Below are 13030 nucleotides of genomic sequence, written 5' to 3'. Positions count from 1 at the left end.
CAACATAAATTTAAAAATTATAAGCAAAATTTAAGAATTTAAAATACATTTTACTTTGTATGTACCAGGCACTGTGGCTGTACAGATTCTATACAGTCTGTAGGCAAGAGCAAATTCTCAGTAAAGCAGACTGACTATTGTGAGGAGAGAGTGTAAATTGGGAGCTAAATGAGGAGGTGGTTTTGTAAATGAAACTTGAGCATTTGAACATGCAGGAGAGAAAGGATGGTTAAAGGCAGGAAGGCTCTAGAATAGGTAGGAGGAGATGGTAACACCAAAAGTTTGATTGGAGAGATTGTTCTTCACTGGAATATTTATAATCCATGTAGCAAAGGCTTCCTGAGTGCTCGTGGATGCTTGGCATCGTGTGCTGCATCCTGGGGATATTCAGATTTAGCAGAAATGACGTGGAAGAGAGAATTGAGTTGGAGTGATTAGTTTTTGGGGACCTCTCTGACTGTCCATTGAGAAATGCAGAAAATTTATGTTGAAAAATTTATTGAAATAAAGTTTACAATTCAATAACTGAATTGTAAAATTGGCCAAAAATTGATGGTTGATATTGTGGATAACCTTTTTAGAATGGAGTATATTTTGAACGATTCTAAAAGTTGTCACTGACTAATGTAGGATTCCAGATTAATTTGGTTTCAAAGGGAGGTTTCTCAGAACTTCTCAGTTTAGGTTCCTTGAAGTAGTTTTGGTAGTTGAGTTTTCAGGGCTGAGTTCCTAAGTGCCTGATATTTTAGTGAACTATGTTACTAGGGCCATCACACCCAAACACACAGGCAAGTGACTTAAATATTTAACACATTTTATCCTAGTCCCAGAGGCTAGAAGTCTTAAGATGAAAGTGTCCAGCGAGGGTGTTGGATGGGTGGTTGACGGATTTGGTTTCTCCTGAGGCCCCTCTCCTTAGCTTCTTCTAAGGATACCAATTAGATTGGATTAGGGTCCACCCCAACAGCCTCATTTTAACTTAACACCTCTTTAAAAAAAATACTGTCTCCAAGTACAGTCATTCTGAGACATTTCAGCATGTAAATTTTGGGGAGATACAATTCAGCTTATCGCAGGGGGTTTATCTTATAAAAACTAAGGTTGACTGCTTCATGGAGATAGAACTAAAGCATCTAAATTTCTTTAAAAAATTTTTAGCTAATAATCACAAGAAATTGTCAGAATTTGGAATTAGAAATGGGAGCCGACTTCAAGCAGATGACTTCCTTCAGGACTACACTTTATTGATCAACATCCTTCATAGGTAGGAACTATTAATATTTTAAGTGTAAGAAATTATTTGAATATATAAACTTAAAGTGGAGAGAAAATGTTTTCTTACCCTTAAATCCTACTGTTCATTTGAAACTACACCATATATATGCTCAAATTGGCCATTAAGTTCCCTGATGTTTGACCTACAGAAAAATCTGAGAATCCAGAAAGAAATGTTTGAGGGTAACTCATCAGTGGTAGCTGATTGGAAAGACCTAGAGAAGGTAGAAATGCAGGTGCGTGAATAGTTATAATCAGGGGTAAATTCCTTTTCATAGTTGAACTGGAATAAAAAGATTCATTTGGAAGGAAGAAATATCTCTCCCATAAACAAATATTTCATTGTGATCTGGAACAGTAACAAGAGAGCATTAAAAATTACCATATATAGATCCCCGAGTCACATTTTTTTTTTCTTTTTCTTTTATTTTATATCCTTCCCACTTTATTTTAAAAAGTATCCGTACTTCTTGCATTACAGGGTATTTGTACCTATGTAGCACAGTTTAAATACAGGTAGCTCTCCATTTGGTGTGCTTATCTGTTGAACAAGGTTGGTTCATGCTCATTGATACCTCTAAGCTGCACCCTGGCTCATTTCTTTAGGTTATATCTAACAAATGCAGTGGCTGCCATCTGTAGCCACGTGTTTTGCCAGTGTTGCCATCTATACAAATATACAGAACTTGTATAATTGTTCAAGAGTATTACATTATATTTACTTAGTTTATAAAAAGCAGGAAAGGACATGAAAAACTGAATGTGGGTTGTTAATAATAGTATAAAATGAGACAGGTGAGTCAGAGATAGGTCTTGCTGGGGGGTGATCTCTGGCGTCGATTACACACCAGTTGGATGTCAGTGGTGTGCTTGTGTTCAGTTGTGGAAGGACATGTACATGAAATGGAAATATATTGGTGTCTAAAAGAGGAGGCATAATTAGGGTCTCTTTTATCATATCTTTTAGCTCTCTGGGAACAGAACCCCCCTTATAACATGTAAGTCTTTTGTTTGACTTTCATGCATTAAATTTTTGTACATGTTTTTGGGAACTCATTACAAAAAGCAGGGTGCTGCCTGTGAAGATGGAGGGAAAACCGAGAAGCTGTGTAACTGCCCCCAAACACTAAATTACTGTGGTCAAGATCAGAAGAGTGTGTATACAATCTTTTCATATAGCTGAAGAAAGACTACCTAAGAATTACACCAGGCCTCACAATTTTTGACTCAAGTTTTCTGCTTTAGCTATAAAAGTTAAAAATCTTTTCCCTGAATTGAAAGGACAGTGTTATTGACCATTTGAATTAGAGTTTCTAATATGTAAAAATCTGTTATGTAGTCTTTTTTTTTTTTTTTAACTCTTTGAAAATCAGAAGCCAAATAAAAGGTGTGTATGTAGTATACACCTTTGGAGGTTTGAGGACAATTTCTCTTTGGTGCGCCTTTGCTTTTGTAAGTAGTCATAGCAGTGGTTCAGTGTTACAGTATGCAATTCTCTTACAGTGAAGACCTAGGAAAGGATGTTGAATTTGAAGTTGTTGGTGATGCCCCAGAAAAAGTGGGGCCCAAGCAAGCTGAAGATGCTGCCAAAAGCATAACCAATGGCAGCGATGACGGAGCTCAGCCTTCCACATCCACAGGTGAGTCACAGCCCCAGCCAGCAGTCACCCACCAAGCAGGATTGTTTACAACCGATTGTCTTATGAACATTGACCATAAAGTAGAACTACTCACAGGACTACTAGAGAGGTGTGTGTTGGTTCAGCATTGTTTTAATGGAACTTTGAATGTATAACACATGAAGATATTTAAGACTGAGTAAAATTTTTATAGAAAATAGATACATTTTATTTTTTGTTTTTACAACTGGAAATGTCCGTTTACTAGTGCATAAAGATGGTTCATTCTGAGTAGTAGTACTTTTGGATTTTGCTGCATGTTTTTGGGGACAGTGAATCGGTGCATCTGACTATTTTGAGTGGACAGACGCTTGGTAAGTATAGCGTTTCTCAGAACCGGTGTGGCGTAGGTAGAGTGTACCAGAAGCTCTGTTTCCCGGGTTTTCAGTGTTGGTGCTTCACTGTACTCCAGTGTGAATGCTCACTGCCTGCGCCACCCCCCAAGCACACCCTCACCTCTTCATCCTTCGTGTCAGGAAACTAAGAGTTACTAATTTTTCCCTTCTCTATTTTCATTTCTTTGACCCTGTGCCTTTGGTATTCTTTGGAATATGGTGGTTCTTTGGTTCTGATGTTCTCTGAGCGTTGTGAAGATGAACTTAGGGATCGTCTAGAGCAGGGTTGCCCAACCTCTGGGCCATCAACCAGTATCCTGTTAGATCAGCGGTGGCTTTAGATTCGAAATAAAGTTCACAATAAATGTAATGCACTTGAGTCATCCCCAAACCATCTCTCCCACCCTCAGTCCGTGGAAAAATTGTCTTCCATGAAGTTGGTTCCTGGTGCCAAAAAGGTTGAGGTCCAGACTGCTGGTCTAGAGTGTGTCGGCCATGGGTTCACGACCCTTTGCCCCTCCCTCCCCCCGGCCCCCTACCCCTGAAAAATAGAAAGGTTCATCATTCTATTTTGAGGAAAGGACTGGTAGTTTTCAAAAATCATAATTTGCAGCGTGCATTTATTGTTCCACTATGTGGGTAGGTTTTGGAGACTAGCAGTAAGGTAGGTACTGTGCCTTTGACTTAGTGGAATGTCGGGGGTGGGTGACACAATTCCAGTCATAGTGTAAGTTAAGAGCATGCGCTGTAGAGCCCCGCTTCATGGGTTTGAATGGATCCCATCCTCTGCTACTATGTGACCTTGGGCAAGTCTCTGTTCCTCCGTTTCCTCTTCTGGAAAATGGATAATAATGTTATCTTCTTTATAGGGTGGTTGTGATGATTAAATGAGTTGTATATGCAAAGTGCTCAGAACAGTTCCTGGCACATTGTAAGTGCTATGTATATGTTGTTATTGTTGTTGTTTATTATTATTATCATTGCTACAAATATTAGGATATGCACCCTCCCCTTTTCTGTTGGAGAAATAGAAACAAGGAACTGTAACAGTTCCTCTGAATTATATAATGCTTGTTAAAATTTGTTTTGATTAGGAAAGAAATAGGTGCTTGTAACAGAAAATAGTGAAACAGTACAGTAATACGTAATGTATAAAGCAAGGGTTCCTTAAGGATAGTCATTCTGAAGTTTGATGTGTGTTAGAAGAGTTAGTTTTTCATGTATGTAAAATTTTAGTGAGCTTCTAGTCGCCCCCCACTTTTAACCATTTTTTTCCCCTTTTTTTCTGAAATAAGCCCAAGAGCAAGATGATGTGCTCATAGTTGATTCGGATGAAGAAGGTCCCGCATATAATGCTGGTATCAGTGAAGAAGAAAGAAGTCGCAAGAGGAAGCTAGATGAGAAAGAGGGTGTCAGTGCAAAAAGGTCACGCATAGAGCAGGCAGAGGAGCTTGAAGAGGTTATAGCATTAGATTGAACAGAAATGCCTCTGAACGGAACTTCTTACTCCATTAAGGCCTTCTGGGCAGAACCAGGTTATTTGTTACGTCCTTTGTTCCAAAGGGAAAAAATTGACACCAGTGACTTGAAAATGATTCTGCTCCCTTTGAAAGCATTCATTTTGCTAGAACTATTAGAAACATTGCAGTATGCTGTATTGAAAGTAGGAGTATAGTTTTAAAACCCTTTGAACAAAGTATGTGCATAACCAGTCCATGAGATGAAACAACATAATGCATGTTGCCTTTTTAATGTAAATACCCTTAGGTATCATTTAACAGTTTTAAAATATTGTGGTTTAGTAAAGTTGATACCTGGTTATAAATATTATGCCTTTATTTTTGGTTAGAAGAAGAATTATTTTTAGCCTAGATCTAACCATTTTCATACTCTTAACTGACTGAAACAAATTCAAAGAAGTATCGAGTGCTATGCATTGAAACTTGTTTTTAAATGTTAACTGGCACTATGTATATTAATGTAAAACAGTTGTTAATTTACTCAAGTTTTCAGCTTGTACTGCCTGGTATGTCTGTGTAAGAAGCCAGTTTTTGTGTATTGTTACAGTTTCAGGTTATTTATATTTGATGTTTTGTAAAACTCAAATACAACTATACTGTACTTATGGACCAAATAAATGACATCTGCATACTTGTTTTATATGCCTGCACAGTTCATGTTTCTGCTGCCTTACTGGGTTTATTCATTGTATTTGCTGCAGGCATACTGTATTCTTTCCTTTTAGAAAATTAACTCGGAAATGGATTACCATAGATGAATATTGTTAACCACAGATAAGTACTTTTTAAAAGACAGCTTTTAAAGGCATGTTGCTTTTAAAATGATTGTAGACTGTTGGCCTTCTGTTGAGAACATTCAAGTGATCTTTGTTCAGCCCCAGTAACTTGGAGTCGTGGATTTGAGATTCCACATGGCAAGTCTCCTCCACTCTGGGTGTCCCCAGGTCATCCAAGGCCCTTCTTGCATGTACCCTTCCGGGCCCAACTCTGACCAGCACATGTGGCCAGGCCAGTCCGACGGATCAGCACTCACATCTCTTGAACCTCCGAACACCTTGGCCCCTAGGCTGCTCTCCTGCAGATGTGCCTGGAGTTTTCAGAAACCCGTGAAGCTGTTTCCCCCGTTCTGTACCTCTGCCTTGGTGTTTTTGACCACAGTCAATGAAATTTCAACTTGGTAATTCATTATATTGTTCGCCATTGTGTAATTCTTACACTGCCATCCAGCTTACAAAAGTTTCATTTTCCTCCAGAAAAAATTTTTTTTGAAATTACAGAACTGTGTTACAGATAAAAATGGTATCCTGAAATACCCTCTCAGAAGTGAATTTTGGTTAACTGGTTGGTCACTGATGGTCATCTCCTGTTTTGAAATTTTGAAATCTGAAGAGGTCTCGAGAAAATCTGAATTTTGGAAGTCTCTCCATTCCTTAAAACCTCGTGCACCCTGCCTTTTTCGACACAGTTATCAACAGTGTATTTCTAGCATTTTGTTGATGTTCTTTTTTCTTTCTTATGTGAATGTATAGTGGCATTAAATGCCAGTGTGATTTGTAGAGATGTGTTTCTCTCTTGGCAGACCAGTGGTTTTCAGTTTTGCAACAACTCTATTATTACTTTTCCAGCAGTTTCTGTTTTTATAAAATCTGGGTTTATCAGCAAAGCAGGCCTGACCATAGTGGTCTTGTTTAACTAGACTAAGATCCAAACTGCCACTCTGTCCCTGGGAGTGTGAAGGTACTTTAGATCTGGCCTTTGTATTCATGGTTTTCCTATGTGAGTCTTTTCAGTTTATGGAGCTGGAAGCAAGGCTCGACAAGCATGTTTCCCCAGCAGCTCCAGCCTGAAATAGTCTGACAAACCATATTCCAGCCTCATTGGGAGCAGTCTGCTGACTCAAGTTTACCTAGAGAGTCCATTGTCCCAAAGATGATGCTGCGTACTTGGCAGGTACCATGAAAAGATTCAGTGTTTTAATGAGAACCTGAACCGTTAACGGAATAACTGATCAGGGAAAGATCGTCTGTGGATGCAAAACCTAAAAGGCTACTAAGGAACAGAATCCTTGCGGAGTGCTCAAATGTTGCTATATAAACTTGTAAAAGTGAAAATTTCTCTGTCTTGACAATAGACTGATCTATCATCATTGTAATCAAGTGATCAAACCTGGCGTCACTCATGGGATAGCCTGGTATGTGCTTCCTGATAGGAGATGATGAAGGATCCAACACCTAGGCCCCTCCCCACCCGAGAAAGGTAACTTGAATTCAGCATCTAGACTTCCAACTAACAGAAGCAGAGGGAGCAGAGAAATGAGTTAAACATTAAGGGGACATAATTGGATGAATATAGAATGTGTGACATTCTAGAACTCAAGTGTAAAATGAATGATTCTTGTGACAATTGGAAATTTGAAAATGGAACAAATTGGGTGATAATGGAATTATTTTCTTAGCTATGGTATTGTTCTTGTAGTTATGTAGGCCATTGTCCTTATTCTTGAGAGAGAGAGATGAAGCTCACAGTACCTGCAACTTCTAAAATGGCTCAGCAAAATAAAAAGTACAGGAAGAAAAACAAAATTAACATTGGATCTCAGTGGAGCCTATATATATTGTTTATTGTGCCATCTAACTTTTCTCTGAGAACTTTAATAATAAAAGTGGAGATATATTTTGTATTTTCCTTTAGTGCCTCTGTGACTTTTTCAAGTTTTGTACTGAGTATATATCCTGTGATTGGAATCAGAAAAGTAATAAAGATTATTTAAAATGCCAATTGGAATGAGAAAGTGTTCCAGCAATTCCTGGGTTGGCATTGATGAACTCAGCTTTACTCATCCTTATTGCTAGGCTGTGACTTAAGAAGTCTCTTTCATTTGATCCTCTAGGGAAGTCAAGAGAACCAGTTACTTCCAGTAGATTAGTGGTCCACTTGGAAGATGCCAGAACACACTTGGTTCGTGATCGATGTTCCTGAAACTCGCCCATTGGTGGCACATATGTCTGAAGTGGACTTGATGTATGACCCAGTTCAGTCAGCCACCCAGCCATCTCATCCTCTCTTGTCCCCTTCTGCCTTCAGTCTTTGCCAGCATCAAGATCTTTTCCAGTGAGTCAGTTCTTCCGCATCAGGTGGCCAAAAAAGTATTGGAGTTTCAGCTTCAGCATCAGTCCTTCCAATGAATATTCAGGGTTGATTTTCTTTAGGATTGACTGGTTTGGTCTTGCAGTCCAAGGAACTCTCAAGAGTTCAAAAGCATCAATTCTTTGGCGCTCAACTTTCTTTAGTCCAACCCTCACATCCATACACGATTATTGGAAAACTGATAGCTTTGACTAGATGGGCCTTTGTTGGCAAAGTAGTATCTGCTTTGTAATGTCTATGTTGGTCATGGCTTTTCTTTCAAGGAGCAAGCATCTTTCAATTTCATGGCTGCAGTCACCATCTGCAGTGATTTTGGAGTCCAAAATAATAAAGTCTGTCACTGTTTCCATTGTTTTTCCCCATCATTGTTCCCATTGTTTCCTATGACCCAGGAACATGGGCAGATTTACACCTCTTGTAATAAACAAAAAGCAAAAACCCAGAGAAATCAAGGAAGAAGAAATGTTGGCACGTGTTTCTAGTCATTGTGGCTTGCAGATGTGAAGATCTCCCATTTCCTTCGTAAAGTAGTGTAGCTAAGGACCAGAATCCATTTGACTGTCTTGCAAGATATATTTAGTGAAGTATTTTTATAGACCCTTTCATACTGGGAATACATTATTTGTATTCTGCATACAGAAGGAACTTTTTTTTTTTTTCCTGTATGTAATTTAAATTCTAGCCAAAAATTTGAGAAATGTTTGAACTGCTTCACTAAATAAACAACTGGGTTGAACTACAGGTTTCTAAGGCTACTGTGCGCTTGCTTATATTTCTGAAGACAGTTATTTCCTGGTAACTTTTTTGGAAGTTTTGCTAAATGTATCTCATAAAAGCTTTTTTTGTTTTTGTTTTGGCAACACCATGCAGCTTGTGGCATCTTATTTCCCAACCAAAGACTGAACCCAGACCGTCAGCAGTTAAAGCCTGGAGTCCTCACCATTGGACTGCAGGGAATTCCCTATAATGGTTTTAAAAACTTTAAGTCTTGCAACAAATGATAACTTACTACATAGGGAAAGACTGAGGAAAAATTTATCAATACTAGAATATATAATGCTCCAAGAAGTTCCTCAGGATTTACTTTAGAAATCTCCCAGCGTTCTTTCTCAGAAGATCAGTCTCAGAAGATGTAGGTGTTGTGCACACCATCATTCACTCATTTTACAAACGTTGTTCAGTCACTCAGTTGTGTCCAACTATTTTTGACTCCATGGACTGCATCAAACCAGGGTTCCCTGTCCCTCACCAGCTCCTGGAGCTTGCTCAAATTCCTGTCCATTGAGTCGGTGGTGCCATCCAACCATCTTGTCCTCTGTTGTCCCCTCTGCCTTCAGTCTTTCCCAGCATCAGGGTCTTTTCCAATGAGTCTGCTCTTCGCATCAGGTGGCCAAAGTACTGGAGCTTCAGACAGTAAACGTATTGCATTCCTACTTTGCACTATGCTTCATTTGGAAAACCTTGTCAAATTTGCCAGTCTGATAGAAGTCTTTGAAAGTTGTAAGACACTAAGGTGTACACAAAAACCTAACTTCTTAACTATAGCAATAGGTAGTGGGAGGAGGATCTGAGAACCCACATCCTCTGTGTTGCCAAGCTTTCCAGTTGGTCCCAGGGGCAGCTTCTAGCAGTACTGCAAGTCATCAACACCCACCTCATGCTCAATGTGATTCCAAAAGCTGTAGCATCCTCAAATAGCTCCTCCCTATGGAGCTGCAGACTGACTGGGGTTTTTGCCCTGTAAAGTTAATGCATAAATTGCCATTCCTGAATGCAGGAAAAGGTCCCAACCCTAATTCTTAGATTGGGAAACCAGCTGTCCATGGCTTTAGTTATCAATGCTTTGAAACTTAGGTGCCCCTAGAGAGGTCTAAAGGGTGTCTAGGACCAAGGGAAGTTGGTGGACTCAATCTGGTAGGAAGAGTTGGACCTCAGAAAGAGGGGATGGAAAAATTCATTTGGGCACAACTCCCAGTGGACAGCCTCACAGTGGCGTAAGCCGAATGTGCACGTTGGGTCTAGTGCAGTGTTTTAATAGGATTGGCACACAGGTGCTGAGCTGGGAAGGGTCCATGTGTGCTTTCGGTGAGATTCTGTTCTCCCCAGGAAAACTTATTTTATAAACGTAGACTGCTGCAAGCTCAGGGGAGGGAAAGAAATATGGATCTCAGCGACTTAGATGTGGTGGTTGATTGCATGTCATCCCCTTCCCTCATAACCCAAGTTACTTAGTCCACATTTGATTGACATCTGAGTGTGTCCCAAGACTGAGAAAACCCCTGAATTGTGACCATAATTGTGCTGTTCTTAGTGACTCAGTCGTGTCCGACTCTGTGACCCCATGGACTGGACTGTAGCCTGCCAGGCTCCTCTGTTCATGGGGATTCTCCAGGCAAGCATACTGGAGTGGGTTGCCATGTCCTTCTCCAGGGGATCTTCCCAACTCGGATTGAACCAAGTCTCCCACATTGCAGGAGGATTCTTTACCATCTGAGCCACTAGGGAAGCCCTTGGGGTCCAGAAAATACAAACACTACAGACAGATAAGGGGGTCTTATGGAAGCTAGACTACAAGGAGAGACAATGGGATCTGTAAAAAAAAAAAAAAAATAGTGTAGACAGTCTGGATAGGATCAGCCTTAGAAAAAAAGATGGTGGCTCAGGATTTGGTGTGAGACTAGACTGAACTAGAACAGGACTAGGTGTCCTGTTCTAATCTTCTGAGTGTTATTGGTTTGTCTAGACAGAAGATTCTAGTTAACTTGAAAGAATGACAGAACCAGAGACCCAGCAGTTCTGTTGTGAAACTTTTCCAACAGCGGGATGCAGGCAGCAGTCATTGGAGCCAGCTCATTCTAGCTTTCAAGAGCTGATTATACCAATTTCTTTCCAACTCTCTTTAACGACAGCATATTGGCAGTTTAAAGTTGATCATAGGGGGATTTCCCTCATGGGCCAGTTGTGAAGAATCTGCCTTAGAAGGAAGGAGGCACAGGTTTGATCCCTGGTCAGGAAACTAAGATCCTGCATGCCATAGGGCAACCAACACCTGATGCAGCCAAAAATAAACATTTTAAAAAATAAATTGACCCTAGTGAAGGACTTCCCTAGTGGTCTAGTGGACTCCTCACTTATACTGCAGAGGGTGGGAGTTAGAACCCTGGTTGGCAAATTAGAGCCCACATTCTGTATAGTGCAGTATTTTATTTTAAAAAATTTAAAAAAAAATTAAAAAATTGACCATGGTGTTAATGGCAAATGCTATAAATCAGGGGCCCTTCACTTCTCAGGCAGAAAGAACCAGCTAACAGATCAGACACGCCTTTAGTGAGGATACAAAGGAAGATGGGGTCTGGGACACATTCAGTTAATGTATAAATGAGAGCATACAATTTCAAATTCTTTGTATCCACTTTGTGGTATGATGGTAGGATTCCCCACAGCATTAAATATTTTAAAGGTATTTAAAATAATTAATGAGTTTCCCACTTCATGGAAGTACTTTAATGTTGAACAGTGAATATTTATTTAAACAGGTTCTGGCCGACTTTATTAATAATTCTGTGTGATTTACTTTTCACCAGTCTGTTTTGGTATGTTTCTAAACAGGATCACTTAGAATAATGATAGCCACTGTTGGAATGCTGTAATATTTTCTACCCGTTCTTTTCAATTCAATATTATTGCCACTGCAGTAGTGATGGACACAAATTTCGGCCAACAGGTGTAGATCTCTATTTCAGATTTCCTCAAGGCTGGACAGACATTGTGGAGGATATCTGGTTTTGTTCTGCCTTGTCTGATCATTTTCAGAATTGGCTTGTACCCCAGCAGTACTTTCCACTTTTCATAAAGATTAGGAGCCTAGAGTGGACTGACTTCAGCAACTTTTTCATCTTTGCTGCCACCAGCTTCCTGTCTTAGATGTGGGATGTCCCCTAGCCAAGAACAGCTGCCAAGCCAAGATTGCCAGAAAGCAAACATATTTTAGGTTGTTTCTGTTCCAGTGTGTCGGTGGTTATTGTCATCTATCTATTTGAGTAAGAAAGCCCTTTAGCTGACCTTGGACTCCAATATATTATTTAAACATTGAAAGCTCTAAGTGGGCAGATAAGGGTGGAACTTAAGTTACCTTGGAGGGCAGAGAGCTCCCTCTGAGCTCCAAAGGCTGGAGATTCTAGGACTGTATAGATTACATAAATAACGTGATTAACAGTTGTGCCTACACTGTCATCTGCATTGGGATTACTTGCCTGGAATAGATTCTTGGAGCATTACTGCTTTCAAGAATGTTTTTGTTTGTGAGGATGTTAAAACCAAATTGCTCTTTCTGACAGGAGGTACCAGCTTACACTCATTACCAGTAAAATAGACACGTTTCCCTACAGTCTTGCCAATATTTCCATTTTTAGGTGGTAGATAATGTAATCAGTTGAATAGGGTACCTTATTGCTGACAATTTATTTCCCTTTTGTGGAGTGGAAGATCGTTTTTCACCAGAAGGCTCCTCTGAATTTTTTGCTCCCCACAAAGCGCTTTCCCCTACCTGTGCCTCCCTGCCACCCAGCCTGGGGAGGGGAGTAGGGGTTGGAATTCTCCCAGCTCTGAAAAGTGGAAGGAGGGCGGAGTAGCTGGGTCAGACACTGCTCCCCTGCCAGCTGAGAATGGGCCACAGCCAGCTCCTCAGCAACGTTGAAGCCAGACGCCCTGGTCAGCTTGTGCCAGGACCTTTCCCTACCCAGGCTCCCTGTTCCCCAAGGCACTGCAGTTGCCTTCCTTGAATTCTCTGAGGAATGAAGCGCCTGAAAGTAAGAGAACTCTCACTCAAGGCTGTTTTCCAGGATCCATCAGGTCCTGACAGATAATGGTTTGGTTTTCTTCCCTACAAACTATCTCAAATGTGTGACAAGGACTTTGTAGCTTGTGTTTTGGGGGACAAAGCCCTAGTCATCTCTCCTTCCCCACTACCTTCTCCCCCCCACCCCCTCAAAGGCCCCATCCGGTCCCAGGATGTAGCGTCTCCTGTGTCTCACCTAAGCCCCTGTGGGCAGGTGCTGGAGAAAGGAGGAGTCTT

General features: G+C 40.4%; 1 protein-coding gene and 1 pseudogene across 2 annotated transcripts in view; one reads left to right on the top strand and one right to left on the bottom strand.

Annotated features, from left to right (window-relative positions):
- Window positions 1-7587, top strand: part of UBA2 (ubiquitin like modifier activating enzyme 2) — a 31453-nt gene extending 23866 nt beyond the window's left edge. The window contains exons 15-17 of one of the 2 annotated variants that reach the window (XM_055412291.2): window positions 1159-1264; window positions 2779-2915; window positions 4585-7587. In XM_055412291.2, coding sequence (XP_055268266.1) covers window positions 1159-1264; window positions 2779-2915; window positions 4585-4766 — 425 coding nt within the window. In that variant the 3' untranslated portion in view covers window positions 4767-7587. The other variant, XM_088830773.1, reaches the window with a different exon arrangement.
- A 3939-nt stretch (window positions 7588-11526) lies between these two features.
- Window positions 11527-11852, bottom strand: LOC148774371 (large ribosomal subunit protein eL30 pseudogene; annotated as a pseudogene).
- Window positions 11853-13030: the final 1178 nt, after the last annotated feature.

This window comes from Moschus berezovskii, chromosome 22 (assembly GCF_049115385.1).
Source record: "Moschus berezovskii isolate FMDL1 chromosome 22, NW_MosBer_1.0, whole genome shotgun sequence".
In the NCBI taxonomy this organism is placed as follows: Eukaryota; Metazoa; Chordata; class Mammalia; order Artiodactyla; family Moschidae; genus Moschus; species Moschus berezovskii.
This window is presented reverse-complemented; position numbering and strand designations above follow the sequence as displayed.